At 48.7% G+C, this 24,675-nt stretch overlaps 1 protein-coding gene across 1 annotated transcript in view; it reads left to right on the top strand.

The window, feature by feature from the left end:
• The window catches only part of TRAIP (TRAF interacting protein), a 150,876-nt gene that overhangs the window by 10,405 nt on the left and 115,796 nt on the right, over positions 1-24,675 (top strand). The window contains exon 3 of the mRNA XM_033926438.1: positions 12,615-12,698. Coding sequence (XP_033782329.1) covers positions 12,615-12,698 — 84 coding nt within the window. The remainder of the gene's footprint in view (positions 1-12,614; positions 12,699-24,675) is intronic.

Genomic DNA, 24,675 nt, shown 5'->3' with positions numbered 1-24,675 from the left:
AGACCTCTTTGCGGCCCCCCACAACTTCAAACTGCCTCAGTTTTGCTCCAGGATCTACACTCCTCATCGCCTCGAGGCAGATGCCTTTCTGCTGGATTGGGGGAATCGCTTTCTGTATGCGTTTCCTCCATTTCCTCTCATTCAGAAGACTCTGGTCAAATTGAGATTTGACCATGCCACCATGATTCTAATAGCTCCTCAGTGGCCCAGACAACCTTGGTTCTCCCTTCTACTTCAACTCAGCAGCAGGGAGCCGGTCCTTCTTCCAGTGTTTCCGTCACTACTTACTCAACATCAAGGATCACTGCTTCATCCCAACCTGCAGTCTCTCCACCTGACAGCTTGGTTCCTTTCAACGTAACTCCTCACCAGTTTTCCCAGGCGATGAGAGATGTCTTGGCGGCTTCCAGGAAGCCTGCTACTCGTCAATGCTACTCCCAGAAATGGACTAGATTTTCTTCCTGGTGTGTTTCCAATTCCAAGGAGCCTCAGCGAGCCTCCCTATCCTCTGTATTGGACTATCTTCTACACCTGTCTCAGTCTGGCCTCAAGTCTACATCTATTCGAGTCCACCTGAGTGCTTTTGCGGCTTTCCATCAGCCTCTACAAGGGAAACCTCTCTCTGCTCATCCTGTGGTTTCCAGATTTATGAAAGGGCTTTTTCATGTCAACCCTCCTCTCAAACCTCCTCCAGTGGTTTGGGATCTCAATGTTGTCCTTTCTCACCTTATGAAACCTCCTTTTGAGCCTCTCAACAAGGCTCCACTGAAGTTTCTCACCTGGAAAGTGGTTTTTCTGGTGGCCCTCACTTCTGCTCGCAGGGTCAGTGAGCTTCAGGCCTTAGTAGCGGATCCACCTTTCACAGTATTTCATCATGACAAGGTGGTCCTTCGCACTCATCCGAAATTCCTGCCTAAAGTGGTCTCTGAATTTCATCTCAACCAATCCATTGTACTTCCAGTGTTTTTTCCAAAGCCTCATTCTCATCCTGGAGAATCAGCTCTTCACACTCTGGACTGTAAACGTGCTTTGGCTTTCTACCTGGATCGCACCAAACCACACAGAACTGCTCCTCAACTTTTCGTCTCGTTTGATCCAAACAAGTTGGGACGACCTGTATCGAAGCGCACCATCTCCAATTGGATGGCGGCTTGTATCTCTTTCTGCTATGCCCAGGCTGGATTACCCCTTCCCTGTAAGGTCACAGCCCATAAGGTCAGAGCAATGGCAGCCTCTGTAGCCTTCCTCAGATCGACACCGATTGAGGAGATTTGTAAGGCTGCCACTTGGTCCTCGGTTCATACATTCACCTCTCATTATTGTCTGGATACTTTCTCCAGACGGGATGGACAGTTTGGCCAAACAGTGGTACAAAATTTATTCTCCTAAGTTGCCAACTCTCCCTCCATCCCATTGAGGTTAGCTTGGAGGTCACCCACTAGTGAGAATACCTGCCTGCTTGTCCTGGGATAAAGCAATGTTACTTACTGTAACAGTTGTTATCCAGGGACAGCAGGCAGCTATTCTCACGTCCCACCCACCTCCCCTGGGTTGGCTTCTCGGCTAGCTACCTGAACTGAGGAGACACGCCCGGAGCATCGGGCGGGAAGGCACTCGCGCGCGGTGCGGGCATCTCAAAACTTCTGAGTTTCTTCAAGCAAGACATACTTGTGAGACGTCCGTATTGGGGCTCTGTCGGATGACATTACCCACTAGTGAGAATAGCTGCCTGCTGTCCCTGGATAACAACTGTTACGGTAAGTAACATTGCTTTTTGTGCAGAATGTTATTTCTAGTGCGACAGACACTCTGTTCCTAAACTTGTGGGTAGTCATTCCTTTCTCGTGAGAATTCTCGACTCATTGGCGTTCTTTTGCTCTGCCTCCCATCTTTCTGGGCTGTCTTCCAATTCCTCAGTTGTCTCTACAAGCGAGATAGTAGGAGCCTGTCTTTTCTGCTCATGTTTATTTTCAATTAAATGTGGTCTTTTTTGCTAACCATTTGCGAGACTTTTTGGTGCTGCAGAGGGCCCCGTTCTTGGGACAGCTCTGACTGCAGGAGAGAGTAGACTGTAAAGTCAAGGGTCTGCTTCCAAGGGGCAGACTGCTTTGCAGTGAACCCACTTGGACAGCCTGCACTAACAGTTCGGGGGCTCAGGGACCGTTCTCTTGGGTACGAAGCTCGCACCAGGTTCATCTGTAGTGGGCTTGAGCGCAGGCCAAGTGGCTCCATGATGGGTTTTCCTGGATTGGGGCCGACTGCTTTCCTCCCCTCCATTTACGTGTTTAAGGTCCCTTAGGGGTTGAGGTCTCTGGCCAGTTCGTTGGGCCCAAGAGGCAGTCCAAAGTCGCAAGCAATCCGGATTCCAGGCTTGTTGAGGCAGAAGTTCTCCCTTTAAGCTGTTTGCAGCATCTACACTTGCAGCTCCCAGCATACAGCATAAGACAATGACATCCTAGAAAACAAAAATATATTTTTTTTGGGGGGAGGTACTTTTAAAATTTATTTTTGAGGGGTTTCTGGGGTTAGGAGTTAGGTTCCCCCCACCTCTAAAATCCAGAAATCGCTAGTTTTTGGTCCTTGTTTTTGGCATTAAAATCGCTGCTGTGGCGGCCATCTTTGATTTCCCAATTTGAACATAAAAGCTTCTGTCTGTCTCAAAACTCCTCTATTTTGCTTAAAAACAGGTGTGATATATTTCTTATGCCAGGATACCTTGGATTCATGCCAGGTTTGCGATAGATGGCCGTCTGAGGATTGTCTGTGTTCCACATGCTGTGTGGGGTGGGGTGGGGAGTCACTGGCTTAGCCTCTTCTGGTCCCTCAGGAATGTTAGTGCCCAGTTGGTTCGAGGACCAGGAAAAAAAGTCCAGGTTTGAGCCGGGGAACAGCGCAGGTGCGTCCCCGGTAAAGTGCAGCCACAAACCTTAGAAAGGAACTTGAGAGCGTTCACAGGGACAATTCATCAATATGATGTTTGAAGCTTACATGATTAACAAGGGCCACATGGAACCCTCGAGGATCGCAGCCCTGCTGGTGCTGGGGGAGGGGGGTCTCTTCTCCAAGAGTGCAATTCCCCAGCAACAGTGCTATGCGCAAGATGGGGAGGTTCAGTCTGAGGAAGATTGGGATGAAGTGGGCTCTATTTCAATGCCACTACTCTCCCAGTCAGGGTCCACTGTAGCAGGAGATGCTATTTCATTTCTAGGGGGGACCAGATTCAGATCTGATGTAGGCCCCTGATCTCGGGGAGGAACCAACTGTGCGCAGGCTGTTTAAACCTCCAGTGCTTTTGGAGGTGATCAAGGAATTCCCCCAGGGTTTAAAGATAGAGACTCCACAATTCTCTGCTACACAGTGTTCGCTTATGAGCAGTACAAAGACACAGATCATCTTTTTTCCCTCTTATCAAGACATTACCAAAATGCTCACGGACCATTGGGAGGTCCCGGATGGGTCCCTTCAGGTGGCCAAATCCATGGCAAAGCTCTATCAGATAGATGCTGAATTTAACCAGCTCCTTGTTCCTCTGAAAGTGGCCCAGGTTACAAAGCGTAACTCCCTTCCCAGTGAAGGTGGTGTGGTATTAAAGTATCCCCAGGACTGCAAGCTGGATTTTGTTCATAAGAAGCTCTTCGTGGCTGCGGCCTCAGGTTTAAAAGCGGCTGCGGTGGAGTCTTTTCTTGCCCGTGCTTGCCACTCCAAATTACACCATGATCTAGAGACGGTTGTTGGGAGGAATCTCCAGGTTTTAATGTCTGGAATGGATAATGTAGCTGATGCTTTGTATGACATTTTCAGAGTTGTAAGCAAAATATCTGCTTATTCCATTTCCGTCTGCAGGATGCTATGGATCAGACAGTGGGCGGAAGGATTCCTCCTCCAATGCGACCTTGAGTAAATTACCGTTTAAGGAACATTTTACTCTTTGGGAAAGGTCTGGGTGACCTTATGGCCAGCAGGCTTGCAAGCCAAAGTCTTTACTGGCCAGCAAACCTCAAGTTCATAGGTGGTCAGGTCATGGTAATTTTTGGGAGGGATCTCTGGAGTGGATAATATAGCTGGTGCTCTGATTGACCTTTTCAGATTTGTAAGCAAAATGTCTGCTTATTCCATTTCCATCTGCAGGATGCTATGGATCAGACAGTGGGCGGAAGGATTCCTCCTCAATGCGACCTTGAGTAAATTACCGTTTAAGGGACATTTATTCTTTGAGAAAGGTCTGGATGACCTTATGGACAGCATGCAGGCTCACAAGCCGAAGTCTTTACTGGATAGCAGACCTTGAGCCCCTAGGCCAGGGGTGCCCACTCTTTTTTGGTTTGTAAGCTACTTTTAAAATGGCAAAGTCAAAATGATCTGCCAAAAATAAAATTTTAAAAAACATAAAACACACTGTACGCAGAGAAAATGTTAATTATCATTTATATTTGGGGGTTTTTTCAAAGAGGTCAAGGCAGATGACTTTAAAATATGCAATGTCACCTCAGTAACAACTATACAAAAATAGACAAATATAACCCCTCCCCTTTTATTAAACCGTGATAGCGCTGCTCCCGATGCTCATAGGCTCCCTGCGTTTAAAACTGCTATTGCGGTTTAGTAAAAGGGAGCCATAGTGCAAAATATTGACAGCAGATATAAATTCTCAAAACGGACACATTTGTTGTCTGGTGATTTCATGAGTCTGGTTGCACTTCCTTCTGACTGTGCATCCCAAATTTCTTCCTTTCTTTCTGCCTCCTGCATGCTTCCTCTCCTTCAGACTTCATTCCATTCCCCAACCAACATCTCTCTCTGTCCTTCCATGAGTCCAACTTTTTCTTCCTCTCTCCCTGCCCCCTCCCCTTTCTTTTTTTCTTTCTATCTGTCTTTCTTTCTTTCTCTCTCCCTGCCCCCCCAAGTCACCACTGCCAATTTCTCCCTGCTTCCCTGACGCCACAACAGGCCAGGCACATGCAGCCACTGCACAAGCGCCGGGCCCACAAGCCTTCCCCCCGATGTCAATTCCAATGTCAGAATTTTTCAGGGGGGGGGAAGCTTGTGGGCCCGGCGCTTGTGTAGTGGCTGCACACGCCTGGCCTGTTGCTGCGTCGGCACTGGGGAAGCAGGGAGAACACAAAGGCAAGCGATCGGCTCGCATTGCCTTTGCAATCTACTGGTAGATCGCGATCGACTTTTTTGGGCACCTCTGCCCTAGGTGGTCAGGTCATGGTAATTTTTGGGCTTCCAGATGATATCACCAGTTCTTGGAAGGGCGTACAGGCCAGAGATCTTTTCAAAGCTCCAGACAAAGATTTGGGGGATGCCAGGCACCCCCAATCTTCAGGATCTTGCTCCGCCACAATTCCCAAGAAGCAGTTATGACGCCAAGCTGTCATCTGAGCCTCCACACATTGGAGGGAAGTTATCGGCTTATTGAGGAGCATGGGTGGAGACCACCACAGATCGCTGGGTGGTAGACATTATACAGGAGGAGTACAAACTCAAGTTCTTTTGTCCCCTCCCGGACTTTTTTCTAGACTCTCCGGCTAGGAGGCTGGAAAAAGCGGCCAAAGTCAGAGCAACAGTGCAAAGGCTGTTGGATCTGGAAGCCATAGAACCATAGAAGAGGAAAACTTGGGCTCTGGCAGATACTCAATATACGTGACTTGTCTCCCAGGGGCCAAGACACGAGATGTCACTGATAGGATCGAGAGGATCCTGGACGGAGCAGAGACAGAGGAGACTGCGGTGATAATCCACGTTGGAACGAATGATGTGAGCCGGAGGAACTTCAGCATGGCCACACTGACTGACCAGTTCAGGGCCCTGGGACGAAAGCTGAAGCGGAGTACCTGGAGGATAGCATTCTCAGAGATCCTGCCTGTACCGAGAGCAGATGCAAAGAGGCAGGCAGACCTCCAGGCTGTGAATGCATGGTTGAGGAGATGGTGTCAGGAGGAGGGCTTCCACTTTGTGAGGAACTGGACGTCCTTCTGGGGAAAGAGCAAGCTCTACCGGCGAGACGGCCTGCACCTGAGCACAGCTGGAACTAGACTACTGGCAGCCAATGTGAGGAAGGAGATCAAGAGGGCTTTAAACTGAGGAGAAGGGGAAAGCCGACAGCTGATCTGATGTTGACGCTTCGGACAACAGTATCCAGAACAGATGCTGAACGAGCTGACTGCAAGGAGGAAGTAGAGAGACCGGTGAATCTTATGATCAGACAGCGAGGGAAACACCAGGTAAAGGGAGCTTGCTGGGAGGAGACTAAGGGGCATGGAGACACAGGGGGACTGGGTGGCACGAGGGCGAAAACTGAGGGCAATATAGGGGTGCCACAAGGCGAGGGGGATCAAACAGAGGCTCAAGGGATGATAGCCCAGGAGGGGGCCGGTAGGGCTAGAAAACCCAGAGGAAAAGCCGGGGAGTGGGGTGGCGGAAATGTGGGGAAACTGAAAGCTGCGAGAGTAAAGGCTGAGGGCAAAGCAGAAGCACAGGGAACAGGAGAACTGCCTGAAATTCAAGGGGAAGCGGCCCAGGTAAATACGGAGGTGGAGGAAAAACGACGGGACCTGCGGTGCTTATACGCAAATGCAAGAAGCATCATGGCCAAGATGGGTGAACTAGAGGTCGTAGCCAAGGAGGAGGACCTGGATATAATTGGAATTACAGAAACATGGTGGACAGAGGAGAATCAATGGGATGTGGCGCTGCCGGGGTACAAACTCTACAGGAGGGACAGGACCCACAAGAAGGGGGGAGGCATAGCACTATATATAAAGGACTCTATCTACTCGGTCGGGATGGATATGGCAAAGAAGGCAGAGGGGCTGGAATCGCTATGGGTCAAATTGCCGGGAAACAAGGGTGCAGGCATAAAACTGGGGCTGTACTATCGCCCACCTGGTACGCCGGAGGAAATCGGACACGACTTGGAAGCTGAACTGAGACAAGAATGCAGGACTGGAAGTGTAACAGTGATGGGGGACTTCAACTACCCGGGATTGACTGGAGTACGGGTCACTCCAACTGCACTAGGGAAACAGGATTTGTAGAAGCTGTGAGGGACTGCTTCATGGAGCAACTAGTCAGGGAACCGACGCGAGGGAGTGCTACTCTTGACCTCATCCTAAACGGATTAGGGGGGCCTGCAAGAGGGGTAGAAGTGGGAGGACCACTAGGCAACAGTGACCACAACGCGATCCGATTCACATTAGAAAGGGGGACACCCACAGTAAGGAGGACCGCAACAACTGCGCTCAACTTCAGGAAAGGGAACTATGTTGCTATGAGGGAAATGGTGGGGAGGAAGCTCAAAAACATCCTTAGGATGGAGACTGTAGGAAGCGCCTGGACCCTATTCAGGGACACCCTGCAGGAAGCGCAAAGAATGTACGTCCCAAGTTTCAGGAAAGGCGGCAAGAACAAGCGGTCAAAGGACCCGGTTTGGATCTCAACAGAAGTAAAGAGGGCAATAAACGACAAGAAAGTGTCCTTCCGGAGATGGAAAAAGGACCCAACGGAGGAAAATCACCAGGCGCACAGGAAATGCCAAAAGGAATGCCACCGAGAGGTTAGAAAAGCAAAAGGGAAATACGAAGAGGGGCTGGCCAGGGAGGCGAAAAACTTCAAGGCATTCTTCAGTTACGTAAAGGGGAAGCGACCAGCGAGAGAGGAGGTGGGGCCGTTGGACGAAGGGGATAGGAAGGGAGTGATTAAGGAGGATAAAGAGGTAGCTGAGAGGTTGAACACGTTCTTCTCGTCGGTTTTCACGAGAGAAGACACATCTAATATACCGGACTCAGAGGAGCTCATGAGTGGGGAACAGGCTGAAAAATTAGAACACATAGAGGTAAGTAAGGAGGATGTCCTCAAACAGATAGACAGGTTAAAATGCGGCAAATCGCCGGGCCCGGACGGGATCCACCCAAGGGTTCTGAAAGAACTAATACAAGAAATAGCGGGCACAATCCAGCATGTTTGCAACCTATCCTTGAAAACTGGAGAGGTACCAGAGGACTGGAAATTGGCGAATGTCACACCTATCTTCAAGAAGGGATCGAGGGGTGACCCCGGGAACTACAGGCCGGTGAGCCTGACTTCAATTATAGGGAAGATGGTGGAAGCTATGATCAAGGATTTGCGAGCATATCGAGAGATATGGCCTACTGAGAACAAGCCAGCATGGATTCTGTAAGGGAAGGTCATGCTTAACGAACCTTCTGTACTTCTTTGAGGGAATAAGCAGTCGGGTGGACAATGGGGAACCTATAGACATCATTTACCTTGATTTTCAAAAGGCTTTCGACAAGGTGCCACATGAAAGGCTGCTTAGGAAGCTGTGGAACCATGGGGTGGGAGGGGATGTGCACAGATGGATCGAGCACTGGTTGTCGGGTAGACTGCAGAGGGTCGGAGTAAAGGGACAATACTCTGACTGGCGGGGAGTCACGAGCGGTGTGCCACAGGGATCAGTGCTGGGGCCGTTACTCTTCAACATATTTATCAATGACCTGGAAAAGGAGGCAAAGTGCGAGGTTATAAAATTTGCAGACGATACCAAACTGTGCGGCAGAGTTAGGTCCAGGGAGGAGTGTGAGGACCTGCAAAGGGACCTGGACAAGCTGGAAGACTGGGCAAACAAATGGCAAATGCGCTTTAACGTGGAAAAATGCAAGGTCATGCATATAGGGAAAAAGAACCCGTTGTTCAACTACAAATTGGGGGGGGCATTGTTGGGAGACAGCAGTCTTGAGAGAGACTTGGGTGTGCTGGTGGATGCATCACTGAAGCCATCTGCACAGTGCGCAGCAGCCTTGAAAAAAGCCAACAGGATGCTGGGCATCATAAAGAGGGGCATAACAACCAGGACGCGGGAAGTCATCATGCCATTGTATCGAGCGATGGTGCGTCCACATCTGGAATATTGCGTTCAATATTGGTCGCCGTACCTCAAGAAGGACATGGCGGTACTTGAGAGAGTCCAAAGGAGAGCAACGAAACTGGTAAGAGGGCCGGAACACTGCCCATACGCCGAGAGGTTGGATAGGCTGGGGCTCTTCTCTCTGGAAAAAAGGAGGCTCAGGGGAGATATGATAGAGACCTTCAAGATCATGAGGGGCATAGAGAGGGTGGATAGGGACAGATTCTTCAGACTGAAGGGGTCAACAGGCACGAGGGGGCATTCGGAGAAACTGAAGGGAGATAGGTTCAGAACAAATGCAAGGAAGTTTTTTTTCACCCAAAGGGTCGTGGACACTTGGAATGTGCTACCGGAGGAAGTGATCAGGCAGAGTACGTTACAAGGATTCAAACAGGGATTGGACGGATTCCTGAGGGATAGGGGGATCGTGGGATACTGAGAGAGGTGCTGGGATGTAAAGCAGGTATAGAAAGCTAACCAGGTAATAAGTATAGAAATCCAACCAGGTCGTGCATGTGCAAGGACTTCGATGGGAAGATAGGACTCAATGGGAAACCAAGGTGGCAAGGGGGCCCCTTCTGGTGACTCAGACAGGCCGTGACCTGTTCGGGCCGCCGCGGGAGCGGACTGCTGGGCGGGATGGACCTATGGTCTGACCCGGCGGAGGCACTTCTTATGTTCTTATGTCTTAGTGTCCAAGAGAGGCTCAGAAGACTGGAGGCTGATTCTAGACCTCAAAGCAGTGAATGCAGCCCTCAAGATACCCTGTTTCTGAATGGATATGGTGAGGTAAGTGATTGTGTCAGTGGCACCGGGGGAATTTCTTGCCTCCCTGGATTTGACAGAGGCCTATCTGCACATTCCCATTTTTCCTCTCCATGGCTAACCATCTGCTTTGGTACAAACTAAGGAATTGGAGGACAGCCTGGAGGGATGGGAGGCAGATCAAAAGAATGTTAATGAGGCTCCCTACAATAATTATTTTGAGGAATAGTGTCTACTAGAAAGAAGATTTATTGAGGTAAGAACCTAGTCTTTCCATATGATTCAATCATTCTAGTTGTAAATTGTCTCAGGAATAGTTCATTGGTAGTTCTGAGAGAAGGAACGGAACTGAAATTCAGTTACATGTGGAAAAGCTTTCTGCTAGCTTGTATGACTAATAATACTACATAAATCTGGCTGGACATAAGTAACTTAGCAATGGCTAAATTTAAACTTTAGTTCATTTTAAGAAGTTTATTGTTTTACAGCTAATCATTCAAGGTAGTTTATAATATATTTTACATTATAAATATATTTTTTAAAAATCCCGTAATATAACAAAACATCCACTAGTAATGGAAAAACACACATTAGTGCATGATCAACCTTACCTATCCCTGTCCTTGAAAGACTACAAATAATGTATTGTAGTAGTTGGGTAAGGCATGGAAGTAATAACAAATAGTCCCGAACTAGTGCAAATAGATAGGAGGTTGCTATTCTTATGTTCTTTTCAAGACATTGCCTTGGTTCCCTATAAAGGAAAGGGTGCAGTTTTAAGTTGATTTAAGAGGTATGCACTCGGAAACCAGCCTATTTAACAGACAGAATATTGTTCAATGTACCAACTAGGCCCTTAATTTAAGTCAAGGATGTTTCTTAAGTGACCCCTCTACAGAGGTGATTAGGATGATTTGTTAGAAGCAGTGTGCTACTTCCAGACAATGACAGATGTGACAATTTGGCACAGCAAAACAAAGAAAAATCCAATGGGTCTGTAGTAAAAGGCGAATACCAAAAACAAAGAAAAAACTGCAGAGCGGAATGTACAAGGTGCAGGAATCTTTATTAAAAGTCATCCATAAAAATGGCTCTCATATACATGGAGTACAGACCCAACATGGTCCGTATTTTGGAGAAAACACTCCTTCCTCAGGGGTCCGGTATGTCCGATGTATCACGTATGGAGAGTCGTGCGGAGCACAACGTTGTAATATAAAATCATCAAAGTTTTAGAATCGGAGGCAAATAATTCGCCTTCGGGGCTAACACACAGGGTAAATACTGCTACCAAAAAAGGCATAGTACAGTGTGAGATGACTGACCTTCAGAAAAACATTGAAAACGTTCTCCTTCCAATCACAGAAGAGAGTGTCTCATAGAATTCCTCTGATTAGGGATGGGAGTATTTAGGACTGATCCTGAACTAATTATTGCGTGGTTTTTTTCCCCCTTATTGGTGGATATTTTATTGTATTTTATAAATATTTTTATGTTTTAATTAGGGCTACACATCAATTAAAAATTTTAATCGCATGATTAATTGCATAAAGTGTTCCCCCTCACATTTCCTCTTGTACAGTGCAAAATATAGACAGTAGTCATGGCCTCACCTAGGAGGAAATTTGTTGGATTTCTGTCCTTTTGGACCCAAAAAGCCTTGTCTTCAAAATTAGTGAAGACCTTTACACTGTAACATCAGATACAAACAGGAACAAAGTAAACACTAGGGGCTAGATTCACTAAAGCCCCCTTACCTGTCCAATCCAGTTCTGATCCATTTCCGAGTCTTGATGGACCCATTCACTAAAGGTTCCCCATGCAAATGACCTAATCGGAAACATGCCCACAAGCGATCCCAAGGATCGCTGAAGACCGATCGTGACGCATGCGCAGACCATCATTGATGGCTGTACATGCGATCCGTGCATGCGCCACTTTCCTTCACCAGTGAGGTCAAAACAAAGGGGGAAGAGTTTGGGAAGTAATGGTAGGCAAAGGTCGAGAGCTGAGCTGGGCCCGATCTCGTCTCCCGACGGGACTCACTGCAGCCTCTTTTAAAAAAAGCCAAGGGGGAGGGGGAACTTCCAGACTACGGAACAGAACACAAAACCCGCCACGACTTCCTGATCTCTGCTGCCTTTCCCCGCAGTGCGAGCCCGTGGTTTTAAAGCGTGGCTGCATTGCAGGGAAGGGCGGCAGAGACCAGGAGAGTCGGGGCGGCATTTTTCCCCACAGACTGATTTAGCGGACAGAGAAGCAGGCTTGCTGCTTGAACACAGGAGGCAGGCAGGGCGGCAGAGAGTAGAGTTTTTTCAGGGCTGCAGGGCTGGTATTTCAGCGTGGGAGAGAGCAGGAAAGGAGTGAGCAACGGTCTTCATCAGTCGCTTGGTTTTGGATCGGCCAGCCCAGTCGGTGTGCCTGAAAAATGTTGGTGAATCGCTGCCTTCCTAGATTTGCATGCCATTTCCTTCATTTGCATGTGCGGATAGGATCGGCCAGAAGGTTAGTGCATTGGGTCGGGGTCGCCAACCGATAGGTACATGATTGGTTTGCTTAGTGAATCTAGCCCTAGGTCTGGTATGGCCAGACCAGCTGTCATAAGAATTTTCCCTGTAGAATATCCAGGATCTTCCAAAATATGCACCATCTTAATAGTATATACTGGTATAGTGCTGAGATGATGTTTTTCCAAGGCTTTAATTTTTTTTGCACTTTTAAAAAGGGAAGTCTTTATGGCCTCCTTATCCTTTCTGAATCTGCAGTTAAACTAAGTCCTTGGTCAGAAAGAAGTTTAAAAATTGTGTAGACAAGCTCACTGCAAAGTATTTGTTTTAGCTAATTACTGGAATTTTTGGTATACCATGTATTTCCATTATTATTTTTTTCAGTTGTGGTTTCCACGCTAATTCTTCTTTTTCTTATCCTTATTAACACACAGGTCAGCAACAGGCAAATCATCAATAAGTTGTACTTTGATATTGGAGTGGAAGAGGACACTACTCTAGATGCAGAAAGTTTGAAGGTATTCTGGACAAATGTGGCTTTCTTCACCATGAATATGGCTTTAATAGTTGTGAAATGCCTACCTGGATAGATAGATGTTGATTACTTGTCGCTCTCCTTGCATATTCCACAGACTGCCAAAATGTGTCATTTCTTTCTCTATAATATTGCTAAAATCAGTCCTTTCCTTTCTGACCATGCTGCTAAGACACTCATCTGGATTACTGGAAGGTGCTTCTTGTGGGTCTTCCACTAAGCCATATCTCTCCACTTCAATCTGTTCAAAACGCTGCTGCACCAGAGTTGTTATACTCGCATTACTCCTCAGGTCGCTTCACTGGCTCCTTGTCCATCTCCGCATACAATTCAAATTCCTCGTACTGACGTTCAAGTGTACTCGCTCTGCAGCAAATTTATTTATTTTGATTTCTAGCCTGTCCTCCCCGAAGGGGTTATATCGGCATTATGCAAAAGCGGGGGACATGACAGATCTTAGGGAATTGGGTATGACGGGAGAAAATTGTTGAAATTTCACAGAGACTAAGGTTGAGATTGGTCATTAAATACAGGGGCACAAAGGCAGGTTACAGAAAGGGAAAGGGGGGGGGGGGAATCTGTCAGTCTGTTTAGATGAAAAGTATGGTCTTCACTTCTCTCCGGAATGTCATCAGTGAGTTCTGAGATCTTATCTGATTAGGTAACTGGTTTCAGAGCTGAGGGATGAAATGACTGTGCAGTGTTTTCCCCAGAAATTTTTTCCAGCCGGGTGGCATGAAAAAGTAGCCGGGTGAGGCGGGACAGGGAAATTTGGTGGTGGGGAAAATTAAGGGCTCCTTTTACTAAGCTGCAATAGCGTTTTTAGCGTGTGCAGAATTGCCGCGCTACACGGCTAGAACTAACGCCAGCTCAATGTTGGCATTAGCGTCTAGCATTTGCGGCAATTCTGCGTGAGCTAAGCACGCGGTAAAACCGCTATCGCAGCTTAGTAAAAGGAGCCCTAAATGTGTACTATTTGTATTAGTTAATTATTATTAGTTATTTTCCAATGCTCAATATGACTGCCTTTCTTAAGGTTTGACACTTGTTCCATAATATATATGTTAAATTTAAGAAGCATCCAATTCTAGAAGTGAATAATTAGATATTTGCCCTCTTTCAAATTGTATAGAGCAGCGTCTCTCAAACTTTTTTAACTCTGGCACACTAAACGGAGCAAATGTTTTTTGTGGCACACTAAATGCAGCAAATTTTTTTCATGGCTGGAAAAAATTTCTGGGGAGAACACTGATGCCCTTAGTTTTCAAGGTCAAATCATGTCAAAGAATGATGCTTATCTGGGCAGTTGTATAATAAAAAGAATGGATAAGATAACATGAGAAGTGAAATTGTCATGAATCGGTCCTAAAAGCAGGCTTGTGGATTAGATATAAACTGTGAAGGCAGTGGCATACCTAGCATATGTGACACCCGAGGCCCATCATTTTTTTGACACACCCCCCATCTGTATGAAAAACATGATTTTTAGTAACAATCCACACATCACACAAGAGTGTACCTAGGAAAAGGCAGCATCTTACATATTGCAGTGAGCAGTACATCAATACACCCATTGTAAAACTAAACAAGCCAGACTAGTACAGATCAATCCTACACAGTCAATCCTAACTGAAAACCATGTCTTTCGAACACACCTTCGCCTAGTATGGAATGTGTAATCACAAACTAACCCCTCTCCCTTTTACAAAACTGTAATGTGGTTTTTAGCCATGGTGGTAACAGTTCAGACTCTCATAGAATTCTGAGCAATTACCACCATGGCCGGTGCTAAAAAAAACGCTCTACAGTTTTGTAAAAGGGGGGATAAAATAGAAAAACGTAGACAAAGGTTAAATTGAACCACCAAGAAGCTGGACTCTGCATACAATGCAACACCACAGAAACAGCGATGCATCTCCCCTAAAGCAAAAAAATAAATAAATATAATTTTTTTTCTACATTGTCTTCTCTGGTTTCTGCTTTCCTCATAGTCTTGACACTCTCTTCCTTTCATCCACTGTCCACCCTCTCTCTGCCCCTTCTATATGGCATCTTCTCTCCTTGTATTCCCCTTCCATCTCTCCCTTCACTCCTATTATTCTGGCATCCATCTTCTTCCCTTCCCTCCTTCAATGGTCTGGCATCTCTCTCCTCTTCTTCCCTTCCCTCTCCCACACCCCTATGGTCTGGCATTTCACTCTCTCCTCTCCCTTCCCCCCACTTCCATCAGCATCTGCCCCCTTTCTTTCCCTCCAACCCAATTCAATCCAGTATCCTTCCCCCTTATGTCTCTCCTTTCCCTGCACACCAATTCCATCAGCATCTGCCCCCTTTCTCTCCCTCCACCACCCTTCCATACCACCCTGACCTCCTTCTTCTCCCTCCACCACCCTTCTATACTCCTCTCTCCCTCCAAACCAGCAAGGTCCCATGATGACTGCTTCTGTTGCCTCTGCCTCTGGAAGATATAAGTGATGTTGGAGGGGGTGGGCCGACAGACACAGGGAATTGCAGCAAGGTTCCACAATGACTGCAGCTGCCGGTCCTTCCCTTCCGACGTCACTTACGTCTTCCGGAGGCAGAGGCGGCAAATGCAGTCATCGTGGGACCTTCCTGCACTTCAGTGCGGCTGCCGACTCTGCTTCAGAATAAGTACGGCAGCCATGCTGAGGTGCAGGTGCCATTTAGAGTAGCTTGGAAGGTTCTGGATCCAGCCGGCTGTGTACCCCCCTAGGGCTGGCACCCGGGGCGGTCTGCCACTGTATGAGGGGACAAAAAATAATAGAAAGAATGGATAACTTGACCGATTTAGACATGTCATACAATTATAACCACAAAAATGTAATTCTAAACTCAAAAGACTGCAGACGAAAAGCAGACTGTAGAAAGGAAACCAGAAAAGACCAAACCCGTAGTACTAAGATCCAAATGCTAAAATCGGACATGTCCATTACAAAGAGACGTGTGGATCACCACTAATTATAACGAGTGAGTCTTTAAAATATGAGACGGTAATGGATAGCCAGACCTGGTGAACGGAAGTGACAAATACTGGAGCCAAAACCAGAGCACCGTGATGAAACTTGAATATGGATACCTTGCATTTTGGCGTTGAAGCCCAGCTGCCAGGTAGATGACCAACGTTCCAACAAAAACAGGTCCTGCGTCATACTATCGTGTAAATCGGAGCCGCTCACTATGTTACCTAGTTTGGCGTCGTCAGCGAATAGTGTTATTTTACCTTGAAGCCCCTGAGTCAGGTCCCCTATGAATAAGTTGAAAAGGAGCGGGCCCAAGACTGAGCCCCGCGGTACTCCACTTGTCACTTCTGACTTTTTAGAGAGGGTACCGTTAACCACAACCCTCTGAAGTTTACCATTGGCTATTTTTTGGGCTTGCGAGCTACTTTTAAAATGACCAAGTCAAAATGATCTACCAAAAAAAAATTTTTTTTTCAAAACCACAAAGCACACTGTATGCAGAGAAAATGTTCCGGGGTTTTCTCAAAGAGGTCAAAGCAGATGACTCTATGCACTGTCACCTCACTAACAACCATACAAAAATAGACAAATATACCCCCCTCCCTTTTTACTAAACCATGATAGCAGTTTTTAGTTCAGGGAGCTGCGCTGAATGCCCAGCGCTGCTCTTGACGCTCATAGGCTCCCTGCACTAAAAACCGCTATTGCGGTTTAGTAAAAGGGGACCATAGTGTAAAATATAGACAGCAGATATAAATTCAGACACATTTTGATCAGTAAATTTAAAATAAAATCATTTTTCCTACCTTATTGTCTGGTGATTTAATGAGTCCCTGGTTGCACTTTCTTCTTACTGTGCATCCAATCTTTCTTCCCTTCTTTTAGCCTAAATGCTTCCTCTCCTCCTGACCTAATTCCCCTCCCCCCAACTTTTTCTTCCTCTCTTCCTGTCGTTTCTTTCTTTCTCTCTTCATGCCCCCTTTCTTTTTTTTCTGTTTCTCTTCCTGCCCTCTTACTTTCTTTCTTCTTGCCCTCCCCCAAGCCACTGCCAATGTCACTGCCATCGGGGAACAGGCCCCAAAGCCGCTGGCCGCTGCCCCTCCCCCAAGCTCTCCCTACTTCGGGCCGGCCAGCATTCCTCTCCCCGATGTCAATTCTGCCGTCGGAGAAGAAGGCTGATCGGCCCAAGATCACAATCGATTGGGGGAAATGCTGTCGGGTCCTGCCTTCGCGAAAACTGAAAGTAGGCAGGACCCAGCAGCAAGAAGAGCAAATGGAAAACTTCACTGACCTGTCTCCCGCCTTAGCCCGTAGTGAATTTATGCTTCGGGGATCTAACGTGTGTGCCGGCTTCACTTCTCTTCCCTCCTCCCCCCCCCCCCCCCCGGACATAACTTCTGGTTTCGGAGGGAAGCGAAGGGAAGCCGGCACACACGCGTTAAAGCCCCGGAGCATAAGTTCGCTACGGGCTAAGGTGAAATCTTCAAGCCGGCTTTTTATTAATTTATTTTTTTTAATGTTGAGCAGCAGCGGAGGCAGCAGAATTTAGATGGGCGGTCATCTAAATTACCCGGGCGGACCGCCCAGCTGAAAGGCCCTAGGGAGAACACTGACTGTGTGAGTGTTTCCGGGCCGTTTCCATCTGGAGGGATTTTCCATGGGGGATGCACAGTCTTTCCGTGGTTGAGCGAAAGGGGCGATTGGGGGTGTACTGGTGTAGTTAAGAATTTATGTATGTAGGGGTTATGTTGTGGAATCTTTTGTGAGCAATTACTAGAGCTTTGAAGATGCAGTGTTTCCTGATAGATAGCCAATGTTCTACTTGGAGAGGTGGGGTCACGGTAGTTGAGGCCGTATAGGAGTTGGATTGCTGCATTTTGGACCCGCTGAAGCCGTATGAGTTCCTTTGTGGTGATGCCATTGAAGAAAGAGTTGCAATAGTCTGTATCTCTCCTTTCTTATTACTTCATATACTCCCCCCCTGAAACTCCATTCATCTGACAAGTCGATACCCTTCTCCTCTCCTGCCAACTCCTGTCTATCCCTTCTTTCCATAGCAAAGCAGCAGATGAATCCAGAGACTAGTGGGTATAGCTCACATCGACCAGCAGGTGGAGATAGAGAACTGATTAGCAGTTGGCCTTAAAGCCTGGTGTTCCTCCTGTTGATTCAGTTTTGCTCTATCTCCCAGCAGGGGTGGAGCTAACTCTCTAGCTCCTGGATTCTGGCTGCTGCCGGATAGATTGGTGTTCTGTTGGGATTCCTCTGTTGAGACTAGTTCTCTTCAGTAGGTCAGGGGTGCCTGGCTGAGTGGTGCCGGCTTTGGGGGTTACACCTGGGCCCTCCCAGGTCCCTTCTCCACCCTCCCCTCCGTTGGATTGAGGGGTTTCTTTAGACGCTGCAGGAGTGCTGTCTGGCTTCTTCATTCCAGTATAAAAAATAAAAAATAAAGGGGGCCGCCTTCCTGCTTGCGCTGAGCCGTGCAGTGTTTGACTCGGCTTCCAGTGCATTTACCAACGATAACCTGGCTTCGGGGGGAGCGGCTGAGCATTTGGGTGAGTACGTTTACTTACTCGTTTAGCGTGGTTCTTGGTCGCGTTCCCGGCTGCCGGGCTTGTTGGTGGGCGGAGTCGGCGTTCGGCGGCGTTCTCCGCGTGTGTAAAAAAAAAAAAAAATCATCGAAAGTTTTGTTTTGGTGCCGAGGCGAGGGATGGCTACAGAGGCTGGTCAGCAGTGTTCGCGCTGTGGGAAGCGCCGAACACTGTCGGGCTTTTGCTCTGCCGGGTGTTTGAACGCACCGGCAGAAGATGCCTTTTTGAAAGCTTGTGATGTGGCCATTTCCCGGGTAAGGGAGGCTCGCTCGATGTCCCCGCCGCTCGAAGTCAACTCAGGATTGCTGCAGAGCTCTTCCACGGCGGAGAGGAGTGAGGCGGCGGGGGGGGGGGGGAGTCGGGAGCGCTGGAGGAAGGCGCGGTCCCGCTCCCCGGTATGGAGCAGGGCGGTTTAGCTCATTTTCGCCCGAATTTGTGATGCTGTTGCACCGGGCTTTTAGGTTGCAGAGCTCGCAGCCTGCCCAGCCGGTGCCGGTGGCCGGGCCGTCCCTTGCGGTACCCTCTACCTCTGCGGTGGGGAATGGGAATGATGCCAGACCCACTGCGGGCACGGTAGGGTCGCCAGGGCGGTCGCAGGGGGCAAAGAAGCGCAGAATTGCAACTGCGGACGCAGAAGATAATTTGCCAAGGTCCCCTTTCTCGCTTCCTGAGTCGTTAGAGGAAGGTAAGGTATTAGATTGGGATGCGGAGAGTCCCCCGGGTAGGGAGGTGGATGACCCTTCCGCTCTCCGTTTGTTCCATAGAGAGGAGCTTTCTTCCTTAATTTCAAAGGCTTTGCAGAGTTTGAACATTTCTCAGGAAGACACTAAGGTGTCAGGTAACCCCCTGATGGCAGGGACACGTAGGCCACCTAAGTCCTTTCCGGTGCATGAAGCCATGCAGGAGCTGATCTCGGCGCAATGGGATGCGCCGGAGGCCAGTTTAAGAGTGGCAAAAGCCATGCGGCTCTTGTATCCGGTTGACCCGACCGAACTTGAAAAGTTTAGGTTACCTAGGGTGGACGCTTTGGTGGCAGCGGTAACAAAAAAGACTACCTTGCCGGTGGAAGGGGGAGTTACACTAAAGGATGCGCAGGATAGGAAGATTGAATCGTCCCTAAAAATGTCCTTTGAAGTAGCTGCGGTTACCTTACAGGCCGCAATCTGCAGCTCTTATGCGGCGCGAGCATGTCTGCAGTGGTCGCAAGGGATGACCGATAATTTACTGGAGTCTGGGGGTTCTGTCCCTTCGGAGCTAGCTGATTTGGAGTCAGGCTTGGCTTATTTGGCAGACTCCTTATATGATATTATTCAGGCGTCTGCGAAACAGATGTCTCTTTCGGTGGTATCACGCAGATCCTTATGGCTCCGTCATTGGGCGGCCGATGCAGCATCCAAGCTTCGGCTGGTGAGACTCCCTTTTAAAGGGGGTTTATTGTTTGGAGAAGATTTAGATAAACTGGTGAAGGATTTTGGGGATACCAAAACTCAGCGTTTACCGGAGGATAGGGCTAGGCCCCCGGTGAGGTCCTCATCGTCTAGACCGCGCTTCCGGGATGTTAGGCGATCCAGGTCTGGTAAACCTTTCTTCAGATCTGCATCTGGTTCGTTCTCTGCTTCGAGACCTAGGTTTCAGCAGAGGGGTTCCTTTCGTACGACGAAACCCTCTTCAGGGCAGTCAACACGTACCCCAGCCAATCGCACTCCACAATGACGGGGGCTTGGCTCCCTCCGCCTTGCCCTTAGGGGGCCGGCTTTCGGCGTTCCGGGCGGAGTGGGCCACAGTCACGTCAGATCAGTGGGTGTTGGACATTGTTCAAGAAGGGTACAAGTTAGAGTTCGCCTCTCCAGTCGTAGATTCTTTCTTGGTGTCCCCGTGCAATGGGGCGGCCAAGGGAGACGCGGTCCGCATGACTCTTCAGGTGCTGCTCGATCTGGGGGCGGTGGTACCGGTGCCCCCGGAAGAGGTAGGCCGCGGTATATATTCCCTTTACTTCATTGTACCAAAGAAGGGGGGGTCCTTCAGACCGGTGCTGGATCTCAAAGGGGTCAACAGATTTCTCAGTGTTCGCCATTTCCGGATGGAGACGGTACGCTCGGTTATTGCGGCTGTAAGACCGGGAGAGTTCCTCACGTCCCTCGATCTCAAGGAGGCGTACCTCCATATTCCGATCTGGCCTCCGCATCAGCGGTATCTGCGGTTTGCGATTCTGGGCCAGCATTATCAGTTTCGGGCAATGCCCTTTGGCCTGGCAACGGCTCCCCGCACCTTTTCCAAAGTCATGGTGGTGGTAGCCGCCTTTCTACGCAAGGAAGGGATTCGGGTACACCCTTACTTAGACGACTGGTTGATCCGCGCCTCGTCCAGACAGGAGAGTTTGTCGGTAACTCAGAGAGTGATCTCTCTCCTTCAGTCGTTGGGGTGGATTGTCAACTTTCCCAAGAGTTTTCTGTCCCCGTCGCAGTCGTTGGTGCATCTGGGGGTGCGGTTCGACACGGCTCTGGGGAAAGTGTTTCTACCCCGAGACCGGGGGGAGAAATTGCAGGCTCAGATTCGCCTACTTCTCGGGTCGGCCAGACCTCGAGTTTGGGATTATGTACAGGTTCTGGGCTCCATGGTGGCGACTCTGGAGGTGGTCCCCTGGGCGCGGAGCCACATGAGGCCCTTACAACAGTCTCTGCTCTCTCGCTGGTCCCCAGCTTCTCTGAACTACAATGTGCGTCTCCAATGGAGTCTTCGAGCAGTTCGCAGCATGCACTGGTGGCTCCAAGAGTTGCATCTTTGGAGGGGCATGCCGTTGGCCACGCCGGACTGGGTGGTAGTTACAACGGATGCCAGTCTGCGGGGCTGGGGGGCCCAGTGCCTGCAAACGTCAGTGCAGGGGATGTGGTCCTTCCAGGAGGCCCAGTGGCCCATCAATTTGCTGGAATTAAGAGCGATCAGGCTGGCGCTGCGGGCTTTTCAGTCACTGATTCAGGACAAGCCGACCAGGATCTTTTCGGACAGTGTCACGGCGGTCGCATATGTCAATCGTCAGGGGGGCACCCGGAGTCCGCAGTTGGCCGAAGAGGCAAGAAGTTTGTTTCGATGGGCAGAGGGGCATGTTCCGCTTCTGTCGGCGGCACACATTGCAGGTCACGAAAACGTGCAAGCGGACTTCCTCAGCAGAAATCTTCTAGATCCGGGCGAGTGGGAGTTGTCTGCTCGAGCGTTCGGCCTGCTAGTCCGTCGTTGGGGGTTGCCAGAGATGGATCTCATGGCCTCGTCCCGCAATGCGAAGTTGCCTCGGTTCTTCAGCAGACGCAAGGAGAAGGGCTCGGAGGGGGTGGACGCGTTAGCTCTCCCATGGCCTCCAAATTCCCTTCTGTATGTGTTCCCGCCTTGGCCCATGATAGGTCGGGTGTTACAACGCATCTCTCTCTTTCACGGCAGAGTGATCCTGGTGGCTCCGGATTGGCCGCGTCGGCCGTGGTACGCAGATCTGATTCAGCTCTCAGTAGGCGATCGGGTAACGTTCCAGGTAACTCCGGACTTACTAACTCAAGGTCCAATCTTGATGGAAGATCCGGCCCGCTTTGGTCTTACGGCCTGGCTATTGAGCGGTCAAGGCTAAAAAAGAAGGGCTATTCAGAGCAGGTGATTGCCACGCTTCTTAAAGCTAAGAAAATTTCTACGTCGGCCTCCTATGCGAGGGTCTGGAAGATTTTTGATGCATGGTGCGGTCGACAGAGAATTGCGCCCTTCCATGCATCTCTGCCGGCTATTCTGGCTTTTCTGCAGGAGGGCGTAGAGAAAGGGTTATCCTATAACTCTTTAAAGGTTCAGGTGGCGGCCATTGCCTGTTACCGGGGCCGGGTGGCTCGCTCGACACTAGCTTCGCAGCCGGACGTGGTCCGTTTCCTCAAGGGGGTTCACCATATCCGCCCGCCGGTACAGCAAATTTGTCCGTCATGGAATCTTAAACTCGTCCTTGGGAAGTTGCAGGGGGCACCTTTTGAACCCCTGTCAGCGGCCACTTTGAAGGATGTCACGCTGAAAACAGTGTTTTTGGTGGCGATGGCTTCGGCGAGGCGAGTTTCGGAACTTCAGGCGCTTTCTTGCAGGGATCCCTTTTTACGTTTTTCGGAAACTGGGGTGTCGGTGCGGACGGTGCCGTCCTTCCTGCCTAAGGTTATTTCTTCATTTCATGTGAACCAGAGTTTATTCCTCCCGTCCTTCCGGAAGGAGGATTGGGGTAAACGATTTTTGTCTTTGCGTCTACTGGATGTACGCCGTATGCTTCTCCATTATTTGGGGGTGACGAATGATTTTCGTCGGTCGGACCATCTCTTCGTGTCGTTCGCGGGTAAAAATAAGGGGATGGCGGCGTCTAAAGCGTCCATTGCTCGTTGGGTCAAGGAAACGATTGCTTCGGCTTATGTGTTGACAGGGAAGAAAGTACCGGAGCACCTTCATGCTCATTCCACTCGGGCATTGGCTACGTCGTGGGCGGAGTCCGGGGGGATGTCTTTGGAGGAAATTTGCCGGGCGGCCACTTGGTCATCGGAAAATACCTTTTCGAAGCATTACCGGTTAGACGTAGCGGCCCGTTCGGAGGCAAGTTTTGGCGCTGCAGTGCTGGCGGAGGCGGCATTGGCGTCCCACCCGGTTTGAGTTTGCTTTGCTACATCCCACTAGTCTCTGGATTCATCTGCTGCTTTGCTATGGAAGGTAAAATTATGGTCTTACCTGTTAATTTTCTTTCCTTTAGAAGCAGCAGATGAATCCAGAGCCCCTCCTCAAGGGCACTGTCTGTGTGTAGGGTGTTTGTTTATTGGTTCAGTTGGGATATGGTTGGTGATTGTATTTTTTCATTTCTGAGTGGCACATTTTCTACTGGAATGAAGTTTTGTGGATGCTCATTCTCCTTTCGGGATGCTTGGGCAAAGTGCATAACTGAATCAACAAGAGGAACACCAGGCTTTAAGGCCAACTGTTAATCAGTTCTCTATCTCCACCTGCTGGTCGATGTGAGCTATACCACTAGTCTCTGGATTCATCTGCTGCTTCTAAAGGAAAGAAAATTAACAGGTAAGACCATAATTTTACCATAGTATATGTATTTTTCTATTTGCTAATTGATGCAGTTAAACAAAATATCTTAAAAAGAAACCTAGACTATCAGCCAGATCTACACATGAAAGCCCTAAAATACTGTCTTCTGTTGCTCACTCATCTTCATCTTGTTTGCTCATAATCATAGAACTATTGCAAAAACTTGCCAACCTATCAAAACAGGACAGATACCTGACGACTGGAAGATAGCGAACGTTATGCCGATATTTAAGAAAGGATCGAGAGGAGTGCCAGGCAACTACATACCTGTGAGCCTCACGTCTGACCCTGGAAAGATGGTTGAGGCGCTGATCAAAGATAGCATAGTCCGGCATCTAGACACACACGACCTGATGGGAGCCAGTCAACATGGGTTCAGGAAAGGGAAATCATGTTTGACGAACCTACTCCAATTTTTTGAGACAGTGAACAGACAAATTGATAGTGGAGAACCGGTGGATATTGTATACTTGGACTTTCAGAAAGCATTTAACAAGGTTCCACATGTAAGACTTCTCAGGAAACTACAAGGCCATGGAATAGGGGGAGATGTACTAAGATGGATAGGCAAATGGCTGGAGAACGAAAACAGAGAGTGGGCATAAATGGGAAGTTCTCAGAATGGGAAAAAGTGACTAGCGGTGTACCCCAGGGCTCGGTGCTTGGACCCATCTTATTTAATATTTTCATAAATGACCTAGAAGAAGGGAATATCCAGTGAAATCATCAAGTTCGCAGATGACACAAAGCTATGCCGGGCAATCAGACCGCAGAAGGACAGCGAAGAACTCCAGAGCGACTTAAATCAATTGGAGAAGTGGGCAGACAAATGGCAGATGAAGTTTAATGTGGAAAAATGCAAAGTGATGCATCTGGGCAGAAAAAATAAAGATCACAAGTATAGTATGTCAGGTGTAACAATGTAAGACCGAACAGGAAAGGGACCTGGGTGTACTGATAGATAGGACCCTGAAGCCATTGGTGTAATGTGCGGCGGCAGCGAAGAAAGCAAATAGAATGCTAGGCGTGATAAAGAAGGGTATCACGAGTAGATCAGAGAAAGTTATAGTACCACTCTACAGAGCCATGGTCAGACTGCACCTGGAATACTGCATCCAGCATTGGTCCCCATACCTAAAGAAGGATATAAAACTGCTAGAGAGGGTGCAGAGATGTGCAACAAAGCTAGTGAATGGTATGGAGAACCTGAACTACGAGGAACGACTTAGAGACTGGGGTTGTTCTCCCTTGAGAAGAGGAGACTGCTAGGGATCTGATCGAGACTTTCAAAATA

The sequence above is a fragment of the Geotrypetes seraphini genome, chromosome 17 (genome assembly GCF_902459505.1).
Source record: "Geotrypetes seraphini chromosome 17, aGeoSer1.1, whole genome shotgun sequence".
Classification (NCBI taxonomy): domain Eukaryota; kingdom Metazoa; phylum Chordata; class Amphibia; order Gymnophiona; family Dermophiidae; genus Geotrypetes; species Geotrypetes seraphini.
Note: the sequence above shows the minus strand (reverse complement) of the source record. Positions and strands in the feature narration are given on the sequence as shown.